The 27,500-nt window shown below is 40.8% G+C and overlaps 1 protein-coding gene across 6 annotated transcripts in view; it reads right to left on the bottom strand.

The window, feature by feature from the left end:
• Positions 1-1,276: 1,276 nt before the first annotated feature.
• LOC119488653 (lisH domain-containing protein ARMC9) overlaps positions 1,277-27,500 on the bottom strand; it is a 29,227-nt gene continuing 3,003 nt past the window's right edge. For 3 of the 6 annotated variants that reach the window (XM_037770484.1, XM_037770483.1, XM_037770481.1), the window contains exons 5-26: positions 27,213-27,368; positions 27,026-27,118; positions 25,523-25,547; positions 24,110-24,267; positions 23,667-23,777; positions 23,153-23,188; positions 20,578-20,612; positions 20,369-20,480; positions 20,051-20,143; positions 17,947-18,037; positions 17,392-17,515; positions 16,888-17,027; positions 14,931-15,007; positions 14,154-14,228; positions 13,602-13,692; positions 13,154-13,206; positions 11,913-12,011; positions 10,909-11,024; positions 9,955-10,112; positions 8,729-8,834; positions 4,963-5,156; positions 1,277-2,479 (exon numbers count right to left, since the gene is read on the bottom strand). In XM_037770484.1, coding sequence (XP_037626412.1) covers positions 2,457-2,479; positions 4,963-5,156; positions 8,729-8,834; positions 9,955-10,112; positions 10,909-11,024; positions 11,913-12,011; positions 13,154-13,206; positions 13,602-13,692; positions 14,154-14,228; positions 14,931-15,007; positions 16,888-17,027; positions 17,392-17,515; positions 17,947-18,037; positions 20,051-20,143; positions 20,369-20,480; positions 20,578-20,612; positions 23,153-23,188; positions 23,667-23,777; positions 24,110-24,267; positions 25,523-25,547; positions 27,026-27,118; positions 27,213-27,368 — 2,166 coding nt within the window. In that variant the 3' untranslated portion in view covers positions 1,277-2,456. Of the gene's footprint in view, positions 2,480-4,962; positions 5,157-8,728; positions 8,835-9,954; positions 10,113-10,904; positions 11,025-11,912; positions 12,012-13,153; positions 13,207-13,601; positions 13,693-14,153; positions 14,229-14,930; positions 15,008-16,887; positions 17,028-17,391; positions 17,516-17,946; positions 18,038-20,050; positions 20,144-20,368; positions 20,481-20,577; positions 20,613-23,152; positions 23,189-23,666; positions 23,778-24,109; positions 24,268-25,522; positions 25,548-27,025; positions 27,119-27,212; positions 27,369-27,500 lie in introns of those variants that run through there. The other 3 variants (XM_037770485.1, XM_037770486.1, XM_037770487.1) reach the window with 3 other exon arrangements.

The following is a 27,500-nucleotide window of genomic DNA, read 5'->3' as shown; positions in this document are numbered from 1 at the left end:
AAAAATGTTGGAAAACAAAAGTCTAAACAATGTCTGAAAAAGGTAAAAAAAAAAAAAATCTGGAAAAAATGTCTGAAAAAAATCATTTTCAGGTTCATACTTGTATTTTTTGTTTCTACTAGAACATGTTTACATGATGTGATGTTCAAAAAAAACTTTATTTTCCTCATATTTTCGGCCTGAATATACCTGTATTTACCCTCTGTCTGAAACGCTCCGTTTTAGCGCATTTTGACGGAATTGCGTTGCTATGCAACAGCTTGGGTCCATGTGTACTTCCTGTCAGCTGATGACATTTACATACACTGCAACCAGGAAATAAACTGGGACACATTTAGAATGTTTACGTTTAAAATTGTGTAAAGGGTCTAAATATTGTATATTTGTGACATCACGAATGGGTTTCAAATGCAGAGTTTCTGAATACGGGCTGTGTGTATTTCCCTGTGGATTGAGTGTTTCGATACTTTCACAATATTTATATAGGACTTGAGCCTGCTTTATAATAAAAAAACATGAAAATCACACTTTTTTATAATATGGGACCTTTTAAATCTTGTGTTTACCAAAGATGTGCTCATAAGTTTCTTGGAAATACGTCATTCAGCATGAAAAGGCATAAAAGAAATCTTAGTCCACTAAGACCAAAACGACTGATTAGTTGACTAATTGACTAAGAGGTTGGCAGCCCTAATACGAAGTACTTCTCCAGCCTTGTCACCAGTTAGTTAGGGATCTCTGTCATCCGTAAACTCGGAGCACTCTCTGTTGCCCAATGAGAAATGAAACCTTATTCACTTCCTTTCAAAGCAGCCAATGGATTAAGCAACACAGTGCTGGAGTAAACAGACTATAAGTATATCTTGTATGCCAATGCTAATTATTCATGGGGACTTTAATGACGACTTCAACATGTCCCCAGAACATCTGAGAGGGTGCAGCTGTCAGGTGAGCTGGCGAGCTGCGACAGAGCTTTCAGTTTTACAACACGATACGAGAGCAGAAATCTTCCTGCTGTGTGACATCTTGATGAGTTGAACACAAAGAGTTTTTTCTTGTGCAGCACAAAGACGAGCACACAACACTGTGCGCATGGGCACAATATGCCAACTGCTGGCTGGCAGTTATTATGTAAGGGGAAGTGATTTATGATTCTGTGCTGTGGATCTTAGCAGCAGCCAAATGGGGACGGAGCTAAGTGTCCTTCAACAACAGTCATCAAATTAAGACATTCAATACAGCAGTTAATGAGGGTTATAGATTCCAAAGACCAGAACACAGGTGACACATTTATTTAAAACCACTTAAAAAGTATAAAAATCAATTACTATCCAATTTCATCACGACAAAACACGTAGCAGTTAACATAAATATACTGTACATCACAAACACCTGAATAACAGTGCAAATGTACAGTGGAAACAATGCAAATTCAAGTTAGTTTTTGTCAGATGTTTTACGGATGGTAGTGCATATTAAAAGCAATAAGTACTTCTAAATATTTTTTTTAAAAAGCATGCACGAGCCTGACACCTCACGTCAAGACCTGTGTCTTTATTGTAAACATTTCCTGGAGCATAAGTTAAACTATAGAGCAGCTACTCGGATATGAGATAATGCCTTATATTTGAATTAAAGCCGGTACAATTAATTATTCATGTGGACGGATATTCCACCACAGTCAAAAAATCAATATATACAGTACGCAGTGAAGTTCAGAAGAGCATAGATTTATGGAATCGAGATGAGAACTTTTTTAATATCAGTACAATAAATTCAAAGACAAACAAAGTCCCTGCAATGCCTCATTTCAAATGAATCACACTTTGTGATAATCACAGAGAGATTATAAAACATGTTTATCTATATGCCTAGTCATGTCAGGTTTGTTTACATGTAGTTAGAACCAGATAAAACCATGCTGTGCTTAAGTCTGAACATGCTGGCTTGTATTCAGACTTAAGCGCAGAGTTTAAGGTTTTATTAACAAAATGAGGCGTCTCTGGGTCTCCGTTTATGTAATGTGCTTATGTCAGAAAACCAGAAAGGTGAAAGTCCCCAACTCGGAGCTATACTTATACCCGCGTCTCGTTTCAGGTGAATTTTGTCATGGCTGGAGGCAAATATTTAGGTGTGCCAACTATCACCTTGATGAGAGAGTGTAGAAATTCAGGGCCAACTAAAGGCTACAATGTTCACAGGGTTGGACGGCCGGGGTTGTGGTTATTATTGTCTATATTATGTTACAGAAGAAGTCTGTGCTGAAGTCGAAGGAGGGGGGAGAAAAGAAACGGAGAGCCACAATCCTTTGCATTGTTCAAGCCCCTTCTCCTGCTGCTGCTGATCCTCGATCATCTCTGTTGCCCTGACCCGGATCACAACCTTGGGGGGATGATGTTACAGGAAGCCCGATGCTCCCGTGGAGATAGCGCTCCTCCATGGTGACAGCTCCCTCTTCACCTCCTCTTTGACTGGCTGCCTGAAGGAGGAGAGAGAAGAGGGAGGGAAGGAAGGGGAAGGTAGAGGACAGTCAGATTTGAACACATCAATAAAAAGAAAATTAAAGATTTCCTCATGCTCCGTCGACTTTACCCAAGAAAAGTTTGTTATCTTGATATAACTTAAAATCCAACTATCTCCTTCTGAAAAGGTAAATATTTTGGTCTCTGTTATTTTCTTTCCTACTTATTTGTGAGAAAAGAAAGTCTGATTTCCTCAATGAGTGACGGTCCTAAGATACAATGCACTTCCTACATTTTCTCTAGCCGTGTGGCCACATAACTGGGATCTGTCGTCACGTGAAGTCCGCCTTGTCAACAAGACTTGGGTAGGATAATGCAGTCTTTTCCATCCTCTCAACGTGGTGAGGCAGCGGCAGCGGCGGCGGCTCCCCTCCTTGTTTGTGCTTGGCTGAGTGGGTGGTCAGCTACAGCTATTTTTCCTCAGCCAAAGGAGCGTCTCTGTCAGTCACAACGGATGTGTTTACCAAAAGTGGGCCTGAAGCGGATCCTGTCTCAGCGTGTGGCTGGTGTCTCTGCGAGCCAGACTCCACCAAGCAGCAAACATTAGGCATAATAACACCTGACAGTCAGCAGAAGATGCATTCAAGTGGAAATAAATTGAAAAGATAGTGGCTGAAGAAAAAAAAATAAGCATATAGCCAACCAATAAAAGATAAAGATGCTCACAGGAAGAGTGTACTTATTTTATTTGCCATGTCATGTGTGCCTGCTTATTGCCCTTTGAGCGGAGCTGCGATTAAGTGACTTCCTCGTGAGTCGATAGATGTCTGACACTTGCCAGACCTCATAAGCACAACAACCACACACACACACAGGATGATGCGGTGGCTCGGACTAACCATTAGGCCCTATTACAGGCTTTATGGTAAGGGCAGCCGGCGTAAGAGCCGGAGGTACTCGCTCATCAAATGCAGTTAAGATGCATGAGAGCATGGAGAGATGTTATCACCCAACTAAGAGCACCAGAGCAACTGGTCAGGCCGTCTTCCCTGCAGGGACTCAAGTTCTATGTTTAAGATGTGAAGTTGACAGCAAATGTTTATTTTATTCTAACAGTCATAAACAGTATGTACCGCCAAAAAATATGTAATTTTCAGGCTGTAACTCGCCACGATCGCTATACAACTTCAGATGAATTAAAAAAAATCATCGAAAATCTATAGCTTTATCTTTTCTGGATTAGATTAAACAAGGTTCATAGACATCAGACATAGTCCAGTGGCCTAAACATAAATATCAGACACCTGCCTGCCCTACACAAAACTGTCCACTCCTCCATCTGAAGGGAATTGGACCAGCCTTGCGCTTGTGAGAGCTACAGTATGTAGTATGTGGCTCTTTTGCTATTAGTAAAAAAAGAAAGAAAAAAGCACTACAATCTCCTGACTCATGGTTCTCCTTTTTGTAGAATTGTAAAGAAGAAAAGTAAAAAAGACAAGCAGGGCTGTGCAGATTTAGAACACAATGTTCAAAATCTCAGCTTGAAATGATTTAAAAAACAAACTCATAGCCTGTTAAACATAGGGTAACTGTGGCTAAGGGAACTGTGAGTGAATGAATAACAGTGTGAATGAATTTGTGAGTTCTTAACTACTTGTTGTCAAATGATAATTGAGTGTCACCATCGGCAAAACACTAGAAACTGTACAAACGCAGTTATACAAAAGCAGTAATGGCAGATTTTAATCACAGTATTCCAGTTGAAACTGCTGAAATGTGTAAAAGATGTGAGAAACTGGAGCATGATCTTACAGTAAATTCCACTTTTGTCCTGTCGCATGTTATTTTAAGGCCGCTATTGTTTTCAGAACAACTAGAGTGGACAATTCTGGTCAAACCTGATTGTAAGGAGCAGGGAGATTTCCGTAAAATGGGAGAGACAGACAGAGACAGAGTTTCAATTCTGACCATGGAAGAGTTGTACAGATGGATAACAGTCACACTATACCATTCATACTGAGGTAGCTCTCCCTTCAATACCTATAGCTGTATTAGGTAACTGCGGGTAAAGTGCTACAAAATCAATGAGCATGACTGCTTTATGGCAGACACTCTCCTGTACTGTGATTTGTTGGTTGTTTAATCTCCAGGATTAATCAAATATAGCCAATTTCTTTGTGGTTAATTTGCCAGTGAAATGTCTTGATTTATTATATCATATTGTTAGCATAGAAATATAAAGATTTCACATTATGGTATGCAAGATTTTACTCATATTATCCACACCTACTGATGATGGACAACCGAGCCTGACATAAACAGTTAAGGAATAGTTATGTTCTGTCTACTGCTTAGTTCATATTGAGTGTTTTTTAAGCCAACTTGATTTTCTGAAAAGCACTGGACCTAAAAAATCATGGCTGGTTATGTTCCCGAGTGGCTGGTACTGTAGACAAAGCAACCAGCCGGAGCCAACGCTGGCTGGTGGGCGTATGCTTACTTCCACTCTGTCGTCCCCCTCCTCCTGTGGAGCTGGCCGAGCCTGGCCGGCTGCTCTGCTGCGGCTCTGACTGGGAAAACTGGGGCGCCAGAGCTGGGCCTCGAGCCCGCTGAGCGCTGGTGTTCTGGCTGCCTGCTGTGTCAGGTGTACGGGGAACCATGGGCCGGCTTGTAAATGCAGGGACATAATCACCACTGATGATAGGGAAAAGAAGAAGAAACAAATATATAAAAATAAGAGTTTTGTTTTGTACAGTAATAAATCATATTCAACAAAAAAAAGGTACTGTGGTAACAGACATTGGCTTATGATAAATGGCCAAAATAAAACATATAATATACTGTATATTATTTACTATATTAAGGCTACATTGACAGACAGCCTTGTGATACACAATGAAAACCTCTTACTTTCTTACGGTTAGAAGGATCATTCAGAGAGGTCATCCTTTTATCTGATGAGCTGCTCAGAAGCCGTGAGACACTACAGCCACCGACAGATCTCGTTTCACAGAAGGTTTCATAGCTCAGAAATCACAGCTTTCCTGGGTACGACATCAGCCTCGCACAAGCCTCTTGCTCTTGACACTTGAGAGCATCCGTTTCACTTGTTTCAGTCGATAGCCTCCACTTCTGGTGATGCCAGACTATTTCATCGATACTTCCCAGATATCCAGTGGGGACCGCTATCAGCAGGGTCATCCATACCATACAGACTGCAGACTTCATACATATATGCATGTATTGCAACTCTATATTGTGTTTTTTTCTGATGCCTAGTTATTTTTTTAACCTTGAAATTGCATGTTTTTATAATATAAAACAGATTCAACTTCATAAGTAAGATGTTTAAAATGTTTTTTTGTTTCTGGGTGGGTGCTGCATGAAGTTCCATTAGTGACATGCAAAGCATTGTACTTTCTGTTCAACCTACGCATGCTCTAATGCGATGCTATTTATCCTTCATAGTTGCATCCTTATATGCAAATCACACAATATTTTGCAGCTACTTTGCATCGGCTTATAAAATCACAAAAGGCGGCATTATGCTCCTGAAACCACAACGAGTGCGATTTGAGGTCATGTCTGTGTGAGTCTGAGAAACAGGATCACAATGAATAAATGACTCTTCTGCCTCCAGTCACACAATGTGTGAAGGACACAAACTCTGCTAATGTCCTTATCAGACAGGAGCCAAATGCCCTACATCCTGTGGAGCAATCCCATACCATAATAGATGGATGGATTTCAATCAGCTCATTCTTGTTTCTGCTCGCAGGAGTCACATTGGCGCCACGTTCTCTGATATCATCTGGTATAACAGAATGTTGCAAAACGTAACCATCGCTCTATGAACACAAGCGGAGGCCTGTAACAGGTCCTATAAACCTGCATGATCGGCCCTTAGGAGCTGGGGACTGGAATTAGCAAACACGTTGCATGAATGGCCACAAAGTTGTATAAATACCAAGCGTCAACCTCTGATGTGGAAAAATTACGCCAACGTGGAAGTGCTAAAAACTGCAATTCTTCGAATGGCTTCGAATGGCTGGCCCCCGTGTTAAAATGCCCAACTTTATAGCAGAAATAAACATGTTTACAGCCTGGAACAATAAACGTTTTTGGTCTCTATAGCTAATATCCTCATTCATGACAACTGTACGGGGGGTGAATTTTTATATAACTCACTTGTTTAAATTATATTAAGACTTAAAAGTCTCGTTCGCCACAAATTCCTCGATGATAAGCTCTTTCTATTTCATGGCATTTCCTAACTATCTTATCCACGGCGGTCCCGGACCACTCGTCTCACAGCCGGCTGCGCAGAGACCGATGTTATGTGTCCAGCTAGGAGGATGGCTCGTTTTGATTTAAATGAGGTTGTAGCTCTACCTTACTACGGTTAGAAAGAGCTGTCGTTTGTGTTTTAACAATGTTTTTCTCATGAGTTATTGATCCAGGTAGTTTGAATCTGTGAACATCTTTCCAACTTTACCGAACTATCCAAGTTAGCAAAACTTCTGCTAACACTGTTCAAATGCTTTGTTTGGCCAATATCCAATGGGAAGCCTTGCATGAGCAACGTCATGCACACCAATTCTGACTAGCCATAATGACGTTTGAGATATCTGTAACTGTTATTTGACGTTACAGATATCTTGAATAAGAATTCTAACTAGTCACAACATAATTACGACTAGTCAAAATGCAATTGTGGATATCTCCAATGTTTTTGCCAGATTTCGCAATTTGCGGGTTACCTTTTAGACATGACCGTGAGTTAGGCTGGCTGTGTCGTCACTGCCAAGATGGCGACAGATGGAGCTACCCACGTTGAGCTTTTCACAACGGCTTTTCAGAAACCTATGGGTGACGTCCCAGAGCCTACGTCCATATTTTATACAGCCACAAAAGCCTGGCTGACAGGTGTTACCTTGAATGAGGAGGGAATTTATGAACCTAAAAACAAAACAAATATATATTTGCCAAATTGCTGTGTTGCTACGATTCTATTCACCTCAACATCAATGACTGTGTCCTGAAATCTCCTCTCAGTGGAAAAGTCTTGCCTCCAAACCGGGGTGAAATGAGGCTACTGAAGTCTGTATTGTAGAGGTGTTTTACGGTTTTTTTTGGGGGGGGGAGGGAGGGGATAACTGAAGCGGTTTCCTGGGACTCATTACTCTTGGCGGGATTCAGGAGTCAAGTTCCTTTGGGATTTAAAAGGAGAGGAGAAGCAGGGGAGGTCCGGTTGAATGGCTCCCTTTGTGGGAGCTGCTCGTTTAAACGCATGTCACAGTCTCACAGACCGGCTTGGCGGTGCTGAGTCACCGATCGGTGTAGTGCGTGCGATGCTCTTGCCAGATCTCTCTGCAGACACACAAATACGCTGACACACATCCCAGGGTTTCACAGGAACCTCAGCTGACTCGCACTGTTTACTCTTATTGCCTAACAGTCTTACTCTGGTTCTCTTTTATAGTAAAACGTTCCCAAACAACCGACTAAACGCACCAACAAGCTGAAGACTTGTCACTGAAATATTGTGGTTTTATTGTGTTATTGCTGTGGTCTTTCTATTCATGTGCTTCTTTTGAAGTCAGACACAGAATTTGGTTATATATGTATGTTCTCGTCCTAATACACTCATCATCCTCTTTTTTATGATGTAGGCAAGACAAGGCTCCTCTGTTATTTGCACAACCCACAGCTCACCCCAACTGAATTCAGCGGTTCTGACTGAGAGACACCCAGTAGAGTAAAAATATAGGAATGGCTCGGATTGATTTCACACACCCGCTAACCATCTATAGGCTTGTCCTCTCAATTCTGCTGAGCAGTGAACTGAAAATGTGCTATTACAACAGGCTCCTTTCAGAACGGGGCTGTATATACGGCCACTGTACCGGAACTTATCATCCACTTTCTTTCAGCAGCTGAACCAGCCTGCGGTCAAGATATAGGCCGTCTCTATGCCGACGATGCCCCGCTTGCCACACAGTATTACATTAGCAATGCTTGGTGAAGCGTGCTGCGGCTGGAACATGAATGTATTTTATATTTCATGATGTTACGTGCCATCAGGAGGCAGCCAGAGCACAAACTGTTCATTGAACTGAAATGCACCGCTTCTAATACGTGTGACGATAAACTTGAAACAGGGAATGATGTTCAAGTTGAAGATCTCTCGCTGTTTCAGCCACACACAAAAACTACACAAAACACACAGTCCCTTATTATGAATGTGTTTATGTGTGTCAGCTTACCTGGCAGATTGTCCATTGTGTTCCTCCTGGGAACGTCCTTTTCTGGCTCGCCCTTCATATGGCCTGTCCAACTCGGACTCCTGGGACAATCGGCCGCACTCTGAGTCTGAGCGTGTGTGTGTGTTAGTGTGTGTGACAGAGAGGAAGGATATATTAGAGCTTCATCGCACTACTTTTGGAATTATACCAAACTATAGGGCTTCGTTCGAAATCGCATACTATGCACTACATACTCAATTTGTGTACTATCGTTCAACATCTGGCTTTTTAGACTCAAAACTTAAAGAGGACCTATTATGCTTACTTTCAGGTATACTATACTTGTATTTTGGGTTTCTACTAGAACATGTTTACATGCTTTAATGTTCTAAAAACGCTTTTCTTTTCTCATACCGGCTGTGCTGCAGCACCTCTTTTCACCCTCTGTCTGAAACGCTCTGTTTGAGCTCCTGCCCCCACTCCCTCCCGAAAAGCCCAGTCTGCTCTGATTGGTCAGCTGGCCTACTGTTGTGATTGGCCAACCGAACCAAACTCTTCAGACTCCGCGCCAGCTCCACCCTAACTTTCTTAGTTTGAAGGCGTGCCAAACTAGCCGCTAGGCAGGTATTTTGCAAATGTGTTACTTTGTGACATCACCACGTTACAGAAGAAAAGGCGGGACTTTAAGCAACGTGTTTCTGGAAGTTCAAGAGCAGTGCTTCTGTGGGGGTGAGTAACTCCCTTTGGCGTGGACTTTGGGCTTTGTAACTTTGCAGACCTTTTACATGCACACAAAACTATATAACATACTAAAGGAAAGGGGAAAAGCCTAATAGGTCCTCTTTAAATAAAACAATGTAACAGTGCTGTTACACATTGTGGTCACTATGGAACACATGAGCACAACCCGATGCCATGCTGCTGACGTTGGTTAATATGGAAAGTCAAAATAAGTCATTAGCCATTCGGCGCCAATTTTGCTGAGTCTTTATCCCTTATGCTTTCTGAGGAAGTCGCAGGAGCTTCCTTGCCTAGTGGACACTGGGCATCGCATCAAATAGAAACCAAATAAAGAGCAGCAGGTGAAAGGGACAATTAAATTGTCCAACAAATACGCAGCTGATTTTCAGTATGAGCAATCTGACTGCAAACATCTGATGAATAGCCACAGCATTCTGACAAATGTATTTATTTCTTGGTAAATCCCATTTGAAAACACTTTCGGAAGGTAAATGGCATGCACCCACCGATGCTGTGACGTAGGGAGTCAGCAGTACTGGGGCGACTGCCGGAGCGTGTAGGAGGTCGGGAGTTGTATCGAGAAGGAGGCAGGCTTCCTTCCTCGCTCTTCTGTCTGCTGAGGGGGAATTCCCTGTCCCTGCTACCGTCACCGGATCGATAATCCCTACACACAACACAAACAACACAACTCAGTTTTGGTGGGAACTTGGATGTTCATATTGGTAGTTAGTATCATTTCATAATGGTTTTCTAGTGCTACCTGCTCATGGTTGTACAAACATGCTATATAAACAAGGGTTAGATTTACCATTGGTTCTAGTTGGTAAGTTATAAAACCAATGTATCACTTACTTGCTGTGAGTTGACGCTCCCTTATCTCTGGAGCACACTAGTACACCGATCCCTCATACCTGTCATATCCATTACTCTAAAATAACACTCTCTTTTTTATCCCTGCTGTCTGGATTACACTTTTTATTGACAATGATCTGCCTTTCAGTACAAAGCGGCTCCGGTTTGCATCTCCTCCTGCTGACTCATTCCTCTACTGTACATGAACAGTTCAGTCGGGCTTTGCGACGATTAACGACAACATGTATTTGAACCCATTCTTGCTTTGACCTACTGCTCTAGGTTTAATAGATGTAGGATCTTCATTATCCCTGTAACAAAGGAGGGTAACGTAATCATTGTCAAAATGACCTTCAGCTCAGACTACGTGCTGTATGTAAAATGATCCACATTTAAGAGAAGAGGCCAGACATCACATGATATGACTTTATCTAAATATAGCATTCTGTGGTATTTTACACATTATCTGGAAATGTGAAACTGAAGTACCCTTGAGCAAGAAACTAAACCTCATCCTGCACACTTCCCTGTCACCCTGACCTCAAAGACACCATGAATGAACTGCAATTCAGACTGTCTGACATTGTCTGTGGGTGTTTTTGACTTACACCGTGCTGACGTTACGATGAGAACTTGGGGTGACTGGCCGTTGTAGGGGTTCATCAACACTTGGTTGTGACAGAGGGGTTGACTTCCTCTTCACTTTTGCCATGTTTGTCATAATCTATACAACAACACACACAAAAGATAATTAAAAAACAGTATATATATAACAGCAGAGAGACAGATTGTAGTGATAATCTCATGCCGAAAGAAAAATTTGTTTCCTAAACACATTTTAGGAGCAACGGAAGTCAGACAGTAGCTGGCGGTACCATGGTTTAGCACTCTACGGCTCACGTTACCGCAGCTTCTCAAGCATGTTGCAGAACTACAGTGGCCTGCCCTTCAGGTAACGTAAAAACGCGAAAGGCTCTCTCTAGAGCCAGTGTTTGGTTTGTCCGTTCTGGGCTACTGTTGAAACATGGCGGAGCAACATGGTAGACTCCGTGAAGAGGACCCACTCGCTACCGTATGTAGATATGAAGGGCTCATTCGAAGCTAACGAAAACACAACGATTTTTAGTTTCATGTGATTATACACTAATGAAAACATAGTTATGAATATTATATTCCATTTCTGCTAAAAGATTCCTATGAAATGTTACACACTGCTCGTTTAAAGCTCTTCTAGATTAGGGCCCGTCTGTGCTTTTAGATATTAACATTTTAGACACTTATTATTGGAACAGCTTCCTTCAATGTGAGGGCCTGCTTGTGTCCTTCCTCTAGCCATCTAGTATTAAGTAGCACAATGACATAAAATCTTGCAATTCATAAGATGTGTAATGTCTCTTTTGCATGCACACACGGCAGTACAAACAGTATCGGTTCCCCTTATTGCAGGGATTGTTTCCTTTAACTGCTGCATCTCGAACTAGCTGGAACTGTGTAGTACACACGAACACCAAAACTTGCCGTAAGCAGTCTGCCAGGACTTACTGTGAGCAAACATGTTAATTTAACTTGTGCATAGTAAGGAGTGTAGTGAGTGTATGTGTGTTGCTCTTACTCCCAGGTACTCAGTGGTGAGCAGACTCTCCCCAGACAGTTCCCTTGGCTGTGGTTGGAGGACTTCCTCTAGATCAAGTTCCGTTTCCATTAAATCTTCCTGTCACAAGACAATGAGGGTTAATCAGATAAAAATGACATCATTTGTAGTGGACATGAGGTGTGTTTCAGAAACAATCCGAAACATAACGGTCACAATGACACAGCTGACATCGTGACCACATTTCTAAGAAGTCTCCCAACATTAAACACCGTTATATAAAAGGCTCGGAGGTGTGTTCATTGCTATTATTATGGTGCCTAATTAAAATTAACTTTTTCACAATTCCATTGATGTGAGTCTACAAACTAGGTTAAACACTAATACAATGCTTGGCACTAAGCCACACGGTGCCAACAAGAGAGCAGTGTAGTCTACACTTGTTGGACTCACTTTCACAAGTGGGAAACATATATCAGTTCTCCCTTATAGCCGCCGTAAACGGATAGCAGCTACACGTCTGAGATCAGAGGCAATGGAATAAGGCCACTCACTCAAGGAGTCCTTATGCAACCACGGGGGGAATATGGGGACACACATACATAGACACTTCAGCCATTCCCACTTTAACTTACAACCGCATACCTTATCTCGATAACCCACTTTCCCACAGAATACAATCTGCCAAGACCATCACCCCTCCTCCCCCTATACACGCATGGTGGGCGACATCTAATATCTGTGTCACGCTGAGATTGCCATCTATAGGTTTGGGAAAGGTGTCAAATATGAGGTGTTCATTTCTGGTCGTGCTTCCTCTGACCCTCATCTTTCATCCACTCCTCCTTTTTTGTTCTTTTGATCTGTCTTTGTTAATATATTCCTATAGTTATGAATTAAAGTAATGCAACATGGAATAACATGCAGAACAATTTAAAGCTTCTATCCTTTTTATTTCATCCTATTTCACTTCCAGTTCTTGTTTTAGTTGATTCATTTGCTTTAAATTGTAATTTATTTATTCTTATGGTTTTATTATTTTACTATTTTGGCTTTTTATTATTTCTACTCTTTATAGCCATTTTAATTTAAGTTTAGTGCCTCAGATTTTGTTTTGTTTTGTTTATTAGACTACATTGTGAATGAGGACCCCAATGTTTTTCCAAGTTAAAATAAAGGCTGAATAATGTGTAGATGGGTATATACATAATACAACAATGTAAAGCAATAACGTATCAATGTCTAAATGTTTAATGACTTACATCATTGTCATCCTCTTCCTCTTCATCATCTGACTCTGGCCCCTCTTCATCAGCTGGGTGGAACATAAAAAAACAACAACAGCAGCAGGAGTCACTCACTGCTTCACTTTGGAATATAATTCCAAAGGCTTATATAGTTTAAATGACAAAGAATGATAAAAAAGTAGGGATTTTGATTAAAGAAATGCATCAAGTATCTGTAAAAAATAAAATAAAAAATAATTGATATTATTTAACACATTATATACCACTAACAAAAGCCGCCAGACTTTACATTTACATATACTTGTTCAATTTCCTTCTATGTAAAGCACTTCTTCAATATTATATGTGGCTACCAGTGCATAATAACTGTCAGTAACACCAGCTGCCCAAAACCCTAAATTAGCACACTGTCACTTGCAGAGTAGAATACATCCACTGTAACAGTAAAGTTGACTTCACTAACCTGAGTTTAGCTGTTTAATGATGAACTCAATCTGTCTATTGAGGTCCGGGTTCTCCTCTTTGCTGTAGCAGCGGAGAATCTCCTCCACACTCTGCACACATGTGAGGGAAACACATGTCACACCACACAACTTTACAGCTGAAAGGCAAAAACACATGTACTAGCTTTCTTGTTAGCTTCAGAATCAAAATCAGTGAGTGAATATTCAAAGGCAGTATACACTCTAATAACAATTGGCTGGTGGTCAAAGAGCTATAATGTATGGTAATTGTGTTGGTAATGATCATTGATGTTTGATGCATCTGCTTAAATGTCTTATTTGTTGGACAGGATGGACCCAGCCCCATCCATACTCTCCTGCATAAACACAACCCACCAGCTCACCAGTATTTGAGTACAGTATCTGTATCATATGACTGTGAACACCTGTCGTTTCCCCTCCAAACACTGTGTTGTGCGATGACATAAAGAGACAAATGCAGAGCAAAAAAAAACAAAACACAAACTGTGTCTGTTTCCTCCAAGCAGGTGAAGACATTTCTGCTATCTCACCATCTCTTTGGCTTCCTGTCTCACAGAGGGAATACACAGGATACTGTACAGGGCTCCATTCACATATGGTCGAATCTGGGAGAGCAAAGTGACACAGACACAGCCTCTATCTTTATGATCACAGGCCAAATGGTAACAGCTTGTATGAACGGGCAGCAGCAAGGAAACATGGAAATGAAGAGGAAAAGAATGCAGTGGATCCAAATACAAGTCTATTTTTTATAGCGTACAGTATGTCAGGAAGTGGTGAGACTACAACAGCTTGAGTTAATGGCCCTCCAAAGTTGCCGGAAGCCTTTCATAAAATTGACAGAAGCTTGAGTTGTTTACATTTTATAGACTTACTGTAAGTTTCATTTCTAACAATACGGCCAAACACTCCGGAAGGCATCATAAACTTTGTTTTATGGTAAGCCTGGGTGTGTCTGCTTGGGTTACAGTGGTATTTCAACACATCGACAGGTGGTGAAGCTGTATTCATGTATGAAATGCTGTGTGTTGTCCACGTTTGGATTTAAGTTTTAGTTCAGCGCTGCAAAATATTGCCAACTCTTTTTTTTGTGGTTCCCTTTTAAGACAATACGGTAGATGGTTTAGTCCTCTGTATCATGTATTAACATTATTAACAACATGCTGCTTTCTGAATTTGTGAGCAAATTGTGTTAATATGTACCGTACGCTGCGTTTTTCAACCTCTGTGAGTGTGTTCTGCGTGCGCATCACATGCATTGTGAGTTTAACATCTGTGTGCAAGTGCTGACGGATGTGTGTGATCACCTCATGGTTCTCATGTCCAAGGACGTCAGTTAGAACTTTTAGCACGTGCTTGGCGTTCTCCGCACACTTCCTTTTTCCTGTACAAAGACACACAGACACACACACACACACATACACACACTTGTGTAAATTTAACAACCCAAAAGTTTTTTATCCTACAGTGTGACTTTTGTGTTTGTTTTAAAATGGGATGACTTTTCACTCCGATTAATAATAAACGATTCCCTCAAGCCCAATATTTATTTTTAAAATTTCCTCTGCATTTTATCTTTTTGTTTGTAAGATAATAAAACCACTGATAAATCAAACACAGTGCAGTGTATAAAAAGCAGGCCCCGAAGCAACTGAGACAAAAATGAAGGTACTGAGAAAGAGGGATCGTATCTTTGGCGTACTGACACTAAAGGGGAGTGACATGAACAAAGATAGGATGTAGAAAGAAATGAGTAAAAAGGAGAGCGCACAGATAAGCACTGTGTTCAGAAGAAGCTGTAAAAGCTAAAATGTTGTAATGAATGCAAACGCAAAAATAATGGCCTTTCCTCCGGCCATAATAAAATCATCCAACAGGAACAAAGTTAGACGGATAGTCTATGCGGCCTTAAAAGAGATAACATTGATTTACACTGACACAGTGGACTAATAGTAAGATACAATTCCCCTCCCTATGTTTCTTGGTTGCGCTTCAAGAAACCCTTGATACAGTATCACAGGTTCAGCTAGATATACACAGTTAAACTAGTTGCACAACTCCCCTTTAATACTATGAACAGGTTGCCTTTCTCCCTTTTCACTAGGCCCTGTTCTCCAAGATTAACAGTGTTTTTGTGTCTGCTTAATTGCTCATTTGCTTTATGGGTTCATAGGAGTTTTGTCGTTCTGTCTGAGATGTTGGGGTAGTTCAAGGAGAGTGGAAACAGGTTTGCCTCATTATGTTCTCATGACATGAAGCAGCTGGGCTCTGTTAAGATGTAGGAAGATACGTAAGGTAGTTCTGCATTAAATTACATTCTATATTTTGTGTGCTCATTGGTATTGATGGTGCCCCTAAATAGATTGAGATGTGAAGTTGTCAGCTTTCCTTTGTTTGGTCGTTCTTTTGATTCAGTTTAAATAAAGTTTTATTGCATTTCCTGGGTTTCTTTTTTGCCCTTTGTTTCAGTAAATGTTTTGTTAATAAATGCCACTGTTTTTGCACTACGCCTGCTTATCGACCTGGTTCTTCAACATCCCTTTTTTTTTAAGTTTTCTGGTGCAAAAATGACCTCACCTGCCCTTTATATGGGGGGGTGGCACTACACTACAATTCACAAGGCTTTATTCCCACATTTCAGGGTCAAAAACATTTGGGGAATAAGTAAGGGTTAATGTACAGTGAGCTGGTCGTTGTTGTGTATAAACCCTGACAGGGCGATGCGGCACCCCGATGCAGGCATCGCCCTGTCGGGGTTTATTTCATTACATTAGCCTGCTTGTTAAATGTCTACTCACTTAAGAAATCAATAATTTGACACAAAAAAGGTCCCTCAGATTCCAAGATCAAAACTGCGTCCATAGCAACGGTCTGTTATACATAGCAACGGTCTGCTATACATAGCAACGGTCTGTTATACATAGCAACGGTCTGCTATACATAGCAACGGTCTGCTATACATAGCAACGGTCTGCTATACATAGCAACGGTCTGCTATAAAGAAATAACAGACCGTAGAACGGCGTGATTGAGCAATCAGAATCGAGTATTCAACAAAGCCGTGTAATAAAGCAAAGTTGTCATATATATAGAGTACATTTGATAGAGTTTAGCTGCTTTTAAATGGTTTTGTTTAAAACTGATCAAATGTATAAGCGAAATGTCCTGTGAGGAGAATATCCAGCCAAATCTCAGAGGGTTTGGGTATTCTAACAATTATTCAACTGTGTCTCTGTTCTGTATCTACCAGTGTCTCGCCTTTACCTTTCGTTCGCAGACACAGGTTCATGAGCAGAGCAGCAGAGTACTCCAGGGTGTAGTCGCTCAGGCAGTCTGAGTCCTGCAGCTCATCCACCAGCCAGCCAATCAGATCGTCTGTTATCATGGCGGTCTGCTGGCTCCTCCTACCGAGACAAGATGATAAATGATGGATTAAAAAAGCAACTTGAACAGAAATATTTGTGTTCCTCAACAGGACAGGAATTCAGGTTGATGTCCAAGAAAAAAAGCACCTTTAAAATGCAATCGATTCCGGATGACTCATCACATTTAAAGAGATAAAGTGAGCATGAATTTAGCGGTCTTGCCCATGTTAATTTAGGTTTATTATGATTTGAGGGCCATCTACCAGTTGAAATAATGAAATATACCCATGTTTGACAATTAGGTGACGACTGGTTGTTCACTACAAAAACTGGTACATAATCTGGTTTATAAACATGACATTTAGTCTAAAATAAAGGGTATATAAAAATATTTTTGATGTACCTGAGGCTGAGTTTCTGCAGGGCCACTAGCACATTCTCTCTAGTGACGGAGTCTCTTTCCTCCATCCTAAGTACCTCTGTCAGAAGTTTCAGAAGAGTGGGCATTTGGGAGAGGTAAATCCGGCCTGTAAGCATTAAACACAACATGAAATGAAGATCAATAAGCAAGAAATAGTCCGGACAATATAGAAATACACCAGTTTGATTACAAGTAGTGGCTTAAACAATGAAAATCTATATATATACAAAAGCAAAGCTAACTGGACTTATCAATGATGGGTAAACCTGGCTGTTAACTAATTCATCTCTAAGAAAATAATCTCATCGCAACCACTTTCTACATAATAGAAAGTCATTTGTATCAGCACAAATAATATTTGTCTTTACAACATCGTCTGTTTGCAAAACGTCCTGCTGCGGAGGATCATCAGCGATTTCAAACCTGGATGCAAAGTTATGGTAAAAGCTCTATGAGGTCTTCCGTGAAACTCCAAATGCATCCAGTCAGATGATGACTCATGTTACAAAGAAATTATAATGAAGCTGGAGCACTTACCCTCAGCAAGGGAAGCGAATGCATTGATGAGGCGAGCCATGTATTGGCGGACGATCTCGTTCTTCGATCCCATTAAATGAAGCAAAGTTTTCTGTGAAAACACAAAATGTAGTTTAGAATTATGATTATTATATCTGCTGCATTCAGGTACAATCAGTCATTATTAATTATTATGTGCGGCTGATAAACACTTATCTCAATAGATGCTGAGATTTCAAGATTATTAAAAAGGCAGTCAGCCGAGATTTGAGAGTGCTCTAATCTCCCACACTTCCTGAACTGCCCACAGCACCCTATACATTTGGTTTCTTTTTCCCACTAAGACATTTTTAATGTGATCTGATGCAGAGCTGGAATTATTGGTTAAACTGGTCAGCAACCTGTACCGTAGCTAATGTCTTTCCACTGCATTGCATTAGTATTCTATGAACATCCAGCGGTACCCTCACTGCTTGTCACTTTATACAGTAATAACAATACATAGATGAAACTTTAAACAAAGCGTGCTACATTTAGATTTTACTTCTAGTTCAAATGGTGTGGCAGCATCACCTCACCAGACGTACGTTGTGTGGAAACTTCCTAGTGTACATTTCAGAAACCTTGAAAGGATAGCTATACTTTAACATTGTAGTGATATGTAGGCTAAACTGTATCAGTCAAGTGCCAGGTGGTGAGCTTTAGGCATCATTTAAGTCACATAGTCTTAACAGGTTGAGTGTGTGAAAAGGCAGAACGTCCTCAAGTAAAGTTGTCATGGCGACAAAGATGAGTTGCACAACTTTATGGAAGTTTACGGAACTGGCCCGATCAAACCGGATGGGGAGTGATATCCGTGTTGCTAGAACTGTCATGCTGGGAAATCTTACGTAATAACTGCTTTTTTTCACAAACACAGAACATTTGTATTTGTTATTTGATGACAAGAAATTGACACCCGTCCACTATTATTGTGGCTCTTACAGTAAATGCCCTTGTGTCATTCAGGGTTGGCTTGGAGCACCGTGGTAAGTACATAAACAAAGAGCTCAGGTGTGAGGTTAGGATCGCTTACTCCTCTGTAAAGGGATTGTATTTAACATCGGACACTACGACTAAAGGCACGGTGAAGGGAATGTAAAAAGAAAAGAATAGAACAATAAAGCATGGAAGAAAGACATGTGGCTTCAGAAAGCCTTTACAAAGGGTGACATTAGTAATATAATCGGTGTTTTCTGCTCTGGCCTTTTGTTAAATGAAAACGGGAAATTGCTCAAGAGAAGGATTCTTAATCTGAGGCTGGGAACATGTCACGAGAAGTCTCCAGTCCGATTAAAATCAAATTATTAAAATAATTATTGCCAGCTATTGGGAAATAGCAGTATATAATTATTAAATTATGTTTATAATAAAGTAATTTTCCATACATTTTGAGGTAAATATTGGGGTAATTTGGCAGTAATTCTAAAGAAATTTCAAATAGGTAACTTGCTAATTATCACCTAATTACCATGACCTGTAAAATGAAGTGTTACCCAATAACCTTATAGTTTTAAGTTCATAAAATGTACTAATGTAATGTATTTCATGAATAGGTAGGATTATGGATATTACTTCTGCTGTCTCCCGCCTGTTAAAAAAAACCAAACGCATTTTGATGCAAATGATGTAGGTTACATGTTTATTTGCATATAGAGCGGGACAGTGAGATCCGATCACAAGAGGTCACACATGCTAATACCAGGTGTGAAGAGATGTACTTAGAGCTGTCCATTTGTGAGCGGATCACCCAAGATGTATGTTAATGCCAGGTCTGAACAGGGCCTAGGTCTACAGTCGATGCTCTTCACCCACTTTGCAGCATTAAGTCAGTGGCAGGTGAGAAACAAACCTGTGTGCATTCAGCGAAGGTGCCAATTCACCTGCTCAGGCCTGCCTGAAACCAGAGCCTGGGGATTAATTAGGCAGTGAGGCCAATGGACAAGAAATATTTTTTTTACTGATGGTTGCATGAAACAACGGTTGGGAAAAATTCCATTCACATCAGTGGAGAAAGAACTTGTTTTATAGTGTTAAAACACACCACAATACAATTACATTAAAAGCTGTAGTCCTATGATCCCACCTGTTGTGTGCTGTAGCGCTCCAGCAGATCGTTACTGATGAAGGCCTGAAGCACGGTGTCTCTTTGTTCACCAGGGAGGGAGCGAGTCAGTCTCTAAAAAAACAAAACGTGAGAAACAGACCCACCAATGAAGACTTGAAGGAGTACACATGCAAAGTGAAGAATAAATTGTGGAAAAACATGGAATTTGCTATGTTTAACTTGCATCACTTTGTTAGCTTGTCTTAAAAAAATCCTAAAAAAACCCTTACACCATACACTGTACAGTATAGAATGGTAAAATGCTAATATATTGTAAATAAGAATATGAATGCTCACCCAGCGCAGCGCCTGAAGCAGCAGGGACCTGAGTCTGTCTGAGCCTTCAACCAGGTCTCTCTTCAGCTTCTCATAGTCCAGTGAGGGCAGCATCGGCACCTCCTTGGATCTCCTGGAGATTAATAAAAAAACAAAACACAAGTGAGTCGTGTTTTCATCACGGCACTTACCAAAATGCACATATCAGCAGCTTCAGATTTAAGACTTACTGCGGTGCGATGGATGCTCGTAGCATCGACGACGCCTATGAGAAAGAGCAAAATTGAGAAAAAAAGACACAGAGGAGCATTAGAATTTGATTATTTCAGACTCCGTTTATCACATTCTCACTTTAAAGTGCGTAAAACTCGAATCCATGCGACTGTTCGTGTGTTTTATCAACTGTGCTGTCTGGTCCCCCTACTTACCCAGTGTTATCCATCTAAAACAACCAAGTTAGCTACTGTCTAAATAAGTCATGAGTGGGTTTTTTTGGACATGCATACATCATGCTTGTGGTACATGCTGAATCCCCACGCATACAAGTATAGTGCTGTTTGGCAACATCGCCCATGCAGTCAGTGACAATAAGATAATTCAGCAATTAAACCAGAGAGGGCAGGTTAGTGTGAAACGTTTGTTACACCACAGTGTACTTGTACTGTTGTAGGCCTGTGTGTTGTTGTTTTAGAGAAGAGGAAATGGAGACTACTTAACAGAGTATATATCATTGTGGTGGTGGTGTAGGAGGATGTGGAGGAAGGGTGAAAGAAGTAATTATTAGTGTTTTTTTTACTATTGAAAGGGGATTTTGAGCCCTGAAATCCAATCTGAAGTCTGGGTGGTTAGGCCTATAGCGGGAGCGCTGGAAGGTCAGGGGAGTGATCCGTGTCGTCTGAGGTATCAGGTGCTCTCTGGCCACATTTTTGCTTTGGTGTTCAGCGGGAAATACGGAAGTAGAGGAGCACATCGATACCTGGATTCCTTCCCAGATTCCTTTCTCTGTAAACATTTGAGTTGCTCTGAATAATGCTGAATGGTTTTAGGGGGGGGATATGTTTCCCTGATGCATTTGACACTGGGGTGTCTGGACCCTACGGCGGCCTAATATACAGTACATGTATATGACGAATAACAATTACTCTCCATTGGTGTCTGTTAACTGGAAAGCCACACACCTACGCTGAATGTACAAATAGTGGGGTCAAACTAAATGATGTTGTTCTCAGATTTCAGCTAATCGTCTACACAAAGCAAAGGCTTGACCTGATTTCTCTGACAATGAATGCACAGTTTACATAAGAGACTCTCTTCACCTCTTTAGCACGTTTTCTCACCATTTACTCTTTTATGACCGTGGGGACAGCTGAAGGCCATCTATTGTTGGTGTTATTGTCTAAGTAGACAGCTCCGCTCCCTGATCTAATCCAGGTTTTTCTCCTTGCATCAAGGTTTGTGATAGCCATCTCAATATTATGAAGGCATCAAGAGTCTGATAATTATTATGGTGTTAAGATAAACGCAACAGTTGCTTGCTTATGTGAGGGCAAATCTGGTCTCTCAGATCTCAGGAAATAAACATTAAGCACCCATCATAAGCTGGTAGATTTTCCCCCGATAGATTTCCAGCCCTTTCTCCCACAACAGTTAAAGGCTTGATCTGACATTCCAACCCTGTCTCTCCTACAAAATGACATTCCCATACAACTAAACTGCATTCTCAATTACGTTTCGAGGGAAACAAATTTTCTCATGGATTAAGGTCACAGTTTTAAACAGTTTTAAACACGCGGTTAACGTTGTAAGACGCAACGAAACTATGTGGTTGGGTTTACTAAAAACATCATGGTTTGGCTTAAAATGACTACGTTTGTTACGTTATTAAGTTACGGACGTAAATTAAAATACGTTATCGCTGACTTTTGGTTTCACACAAGACACAAAGCGGTCTCCTGGGTGAAAGTCCAGTGTTTGTTTGACCCATCCTCCACCCTTATCTCCTCCCGTCATTGGAAATGTATTTGTGATGCGTCAAAAGCAAACGTGATCCACGACAAAATACATCGAAACGTAATTCACAATGCAGTTTCATTGCATGTGAACGTCATTTTTAGGAGACAGGGCTGGACATTCAGTAAACGTTATCGAAATTATTATTATTTAACATGTTTTATCATATGTTTAACTTGAGTTCTTTCTATTGATGGTGTTAACAACCATCACAATTGTATAAAGGTTGCCTCTTTTCAAACAGCTGTAATTTAATATTCCCTTTTTGACAACCTGAGCGTGAGAGAAGTGCTTTTACATCAGAGCGCCTTGTGTTGGCCATTCTTGTCCTGTCCATGTGTCTGTCTAAATTCTTTCAGAAACTGTATCGTTAAACAAATGGAAAGGGAACTGAAACAGACTGCATTTACCTTTAAAAAAAAAGAAGACAGACAGTCGATAAGGAGAGTTGAGAGAAGGAACAATGACTGTGGCCTTTAAGAACAAATTAATTTAATGATGCGGTACACCCTGAGTTGTTTGGCTTCACGAGCGACCTGGCAAAAGAGGTCATCCTCACAACAAACAAGGACAAAAATCCCTTTAAACTAGGACCATCTAGTAGTAGGAACCAGGAAATGGCATGGGATAAAGGCTGAGTACAAAGGCAGGCCAAGAAATGTATATCTACAGTAAAGGAAGTGGAGGCAGACACGAGGAGAAGGAGACAGAAGAGACGTGGCGAGGCACAAGCAAGATGAGAAGTGGGGACCTGAGCGATGACGAGAAGTAAAGATGAAAACATATGAAACTTACATAGCCATCATCATAGGGACTCATAGAGTAATATCCCTTTGTGGACAAACGCATCACACAAAACACAAACACACAGAAAGAAAGAGGTTGTTCAGTTCAAAACAGAAAGAAACAGGATTTCACAAAGCAGAGTTCAACACCACAATGAAGGCCACTGACAGTAAGCGTGATTGTCAAGGTTTCAGTGTCGATCAGCGGCTATCAAACCATAACAACAAGGATATGAAACTGTTCGCCAGCTGTTTGTTTAATTTGAATATTTCGACTCCTTTGCAAACTACCTTTGGCATGCAATCAAGCATACGCATCATTTTATATTCTAACCGTTATAATCAAATTTCACTGGCTGCACGATATACAGGATGCAGAAGACATGGGGACACTTTATGGCAGATAAACCCCTCCTTTTTAAAACATCCTTTTCGAACACAATGTCAAAATGACCAATATCTGTGGCGAGGTGTGAAGGAGGAAGAAGGGAGAAGAGAGATGATATCTGTGTGCTCTCACTCACGGTGCCAGGTCTGGTGAAGTCAGTGCTCTGCACCACGCTCTGCACCACGCTCTGCCTCATCTGGCTGCTGAACAGGCGAACACACACACTCTGCAGATACTCAGGGGAGATCTGCAAAAAAACAGCAGGCCCTTTGAGCTTTAAGATACTGTATGTGGGTAGAGGGAGGCCATTTTTGTGTCCCTGTTGTGTCATCTAGTAGTTAAGAGCATGTGTGTGCATATTAGGTCTGCTTTAAAACTTCGCTCTGTGTATAAAAAGTTGTTATTTTAAGTGATTGCATATTCAACTGTGAACAGCCTAATTAAAGTCTGTCCAGTGTTTGTGTGTGCACCGCTCATTAGCTCATATGTGTCGGTGTGTGTGTGTGTGGCTTCCTTGTCTATGTAGTTTGTGTGTTAGCATGTGTGTGTCTGTTTTCCCCCACAGTCAAGCCGACCAACCATTTTTCCACTGACGGTGGCCTCCAACGAGTCGACCAGCTCAGCAGTGATTCCAATCAGGTTGTGGTAGTCGGCCTGCATCTTGTTGAACTTCCGCGAGTAGCTGGTGATGCGGCGGTCCGACTCGACCAGTTGGAGCTGGAGCTGCTGCATGGCCTCTGTTCAGTCACACAAACACACACAGGTAAAGGATGTAGAACAGAAACACAAACAAATAAACAACATTCATATCATGACTGATATTCTCTGTGTAAATTAAGGTACAAAATGTTTTTTATAACATATTAAATGTTTCACTTGAATATTTAAAAAGTGCAGCGTGTAAGATCTGGGAGCATCTAGATTGAAATTTCTCCCGTGTGCCAAGTGTGTAGGAGAACTACGGTGGCTGACACCTAAACGTGAATGGGCCTATCTAGAGCCAGTGTTTGGTTTGTCCGTTCTAGGCTACTGTAGAAACATAGCGGCTGGCTCCATGAAGAGGACTCGCTCCCTATGTAGATATAAATGGCTCATTCTAAGGTAACCAAAATACAACTATTCTTATTTTCAGGTGATTATATACTGAAGAAAACATACTTATTAATATTATATTCCATTTCTGCGAACACATCCACCTAATTGTTACACACTGGTCCTTTAAACAAAAACGAATGGATGGATGTTTATCATTTTTTTCAGTTTAAGTCTGTAAGTCAGTGCTTCATATGTTTATTCTAACTTTAAGGGAGTATTGAGTAATTATTCATCTTTATCAACCTCTATCTGCAACCAACTGCAACACCGACAGAATTTATCTCCAGCACAAGTCTTCCTGTCTTCGTCCCATCATCGCTTCTGTCCGTTTGAATTACTGTGGGCTGTCACTTACTCACAAGGAACTGATAGTTTTACCAGACAAACTAATTAACAAATTAGACATATGAATGATGCCAATGATCTCGGGCAGTGGTATCCAAACACTTTCATGTGAAGGACCCCTAAAGTGACACAAATTAGACTACAGACCCCCATTTTTATGTGTTTTATGATTTTGTCAACAGCAAGTGGATGAAATACATGACCAAAATAGACATATATTCAGTCATCATGTTGCCTATGGATGGAAATATAGTGAAAATAAATGATTCCCCTTTTTGCTGGGGACCCCCTGGACACCTCTCAAGGACTCCTGGGGGTCGCCGGACCCCCCGGAGCCACTGATCTAGGTGATGTATATGACCAAAGTTGTAGCGATATGACTTTGTCATTTGTGTTTTTGGCTAGAGAAAGAGTTTTGAAATCTGTATCTGGAATATTTGTCCACCACTGTTACGCAATAAGCAGGTGTGGTCATCATATAATTTGATGGAGGAACAGATAGAATACATGCAATACACTGCAAAAGGTAAATTATTTGAGAGGGATATTTACCTTTAGTACTCCTTCCTCCCTCTTTCTGCATGACGTCTGTTAAAGACTATACGCACTAGCAGTCAATGGAGCCCAAGTCAAACATTTGAGTCCTTATCCAAAGATACATTCATACAAAAGATTATGTAAAGATGCAATGTCTTGCTTACGTTAAACTGGACAGAAGACAAACACACAGTATGTTATACATCCTGTTTGGAGTAGGTAAATTTGTCATTAAAACATTTATTTAAGATTGAAGTAATCCCTTTTACTATACGAAGAGATAAAAGCGTCGATATTGTATCAGCGCTAGTTTGTTTTAAAGGGAGGAGAACTTTTTCAAAGAAGGACCATGGACCAACACCCTTGTGTTGGCAAACACAGCTGCCATGCAGTGCTTTTACATGCACGTAAGCATGTAAATGTGCGAGGGCACTCAACCAACAGCGGATTTTCATTTGTGAGTATGTTGAGTCAGCTGCCAAAAGTGCCGCCTGTTGAAGTGTTAGCATTTTGAAAGATTATACATGTTAGATAACTTCTCTCCTTTATGTTTTATATATGTACAAACAAGACATATTTTCTTTGGTCAGCCCTTTAGATGATAGTCGCTATATTACAGACGGCATGCTTTGAACGTCGGCCAGTAGGGATAGGGTTTAGTTTCACGGTTTAGTTTTCATGAGGAAGAAGGAAAGTCGAGCCACTGGGTTTCTGGTAAAAGCAACATTTCTTGTTATCCTTCACTTGCCCTTCTACTCTGAAGGGGTTAGGGTGAGTTAGTGTCGGATTAGATTCTACCACACTCAAACACAACCTCTTATAAATGCAAATCAGACAGGGTTAGCTTGCATGATATGAAACAACCACGTCTGACTGATAATGAATGCTTTAGTCACGAACAGAATGGCTTTTTATTTGAGATTTAAATGTGCAGCTCAGCCAGAAGAGGAAATTAAAACAACTCTATACTTGGCCTGCATTAAAGCCTTGAGTTGTTCCCCTCTAGATTTTGTACTGTTTTTTCCCCAACTGGTTGATTAATTGTTTTAAAGACAATTTCTAGAGACATTTGTCTCCTTTGATGAGTCTAACCAACTTTTACTTAATGTTATGTAGTTGTGTAAGGGCTGGCAGGTCTATGTATGAGTAAATCACTGGTGATTTAGTAGGATACCACTAGTCTCGCAAAGCCGGACCAATCTCCACACGCTGTGCCAGCGGGATACCACTGACACAATATTTAATTTAATGGCCGTGTAAGAAGTTGAATTGAGCATTTCATAGATAAAAGTTATTTCTCCAATACACCTATTTAGCTGCGCGGTCAGTTTGTGTCATTCGTGATACAGAAACCTGTTGACACTGTTAGATTTGCATATATATTTGCTACTCATAACACGTCACTGAGAACAACACAGACATTGAAACTAAACTAGTATTCACCCATTGGTCTGAAAACAAAATTATGAAGTAATCTTTCTCAGCAATGACATGTGAGCGAGCCACGATAGAGGATACGTATAAATTCAGCAGCCTTGGGGTGTTGGACGGCTTCAGTGTCACCGACAGAAACGGCTCCAGCTTCTCCCTCAACTGTGGTATCCAGGAATCCTGAATATACAGAATGGAAGATGGGAGAAAATATGGTGATGTTCGTGTGATTACTAGTTGGAAATAACCAACTAGGTAATAATTAGCTGAGCACCTGGAAAAGATCTTTGAAGGAGGGGTGGATAGTAGGGTTGGGAACGAAAGGCAAGGCATAATAAGGCAGGAACTCTGCGGTCTGGCTCAGCGCTGCTCCCCGATTCTCCAGGTACTGCTTGAAGTAGGAAATCCTCTCCTCAAACTCAGCTCGGTCCTGGAGAAAGAGTCAAATATTTATTTCAAGTCAATAGCAAAATGTCAGTTGAACCTATTACAACATGTAAAGGAACAATATGTAGTAATGATAGCTAGCGTTTTAAAATGGATACTGCAGTCCAAATTCAAA

Source organism: Sebastes umbrosus, chromosome 5 (assembly GCF_015220745.1).
Source record: "Sebastes umbrosus isolate fSebUmb1 chromosome 5, fSebUmb1.pri, whole genome shotgun sequence".
Lineage (NCBI taxonomy): Eukaryota > Metazoa > Chordata > Actinopteri > Perciformes > Sebastidae > Sebastes > Sebastes umbrosus.
The sequence above is the reverse complement of the archived record's forward strand: the minus strand, read 5'-3'. Positions and strand labels throughout refer to the sequence as shown.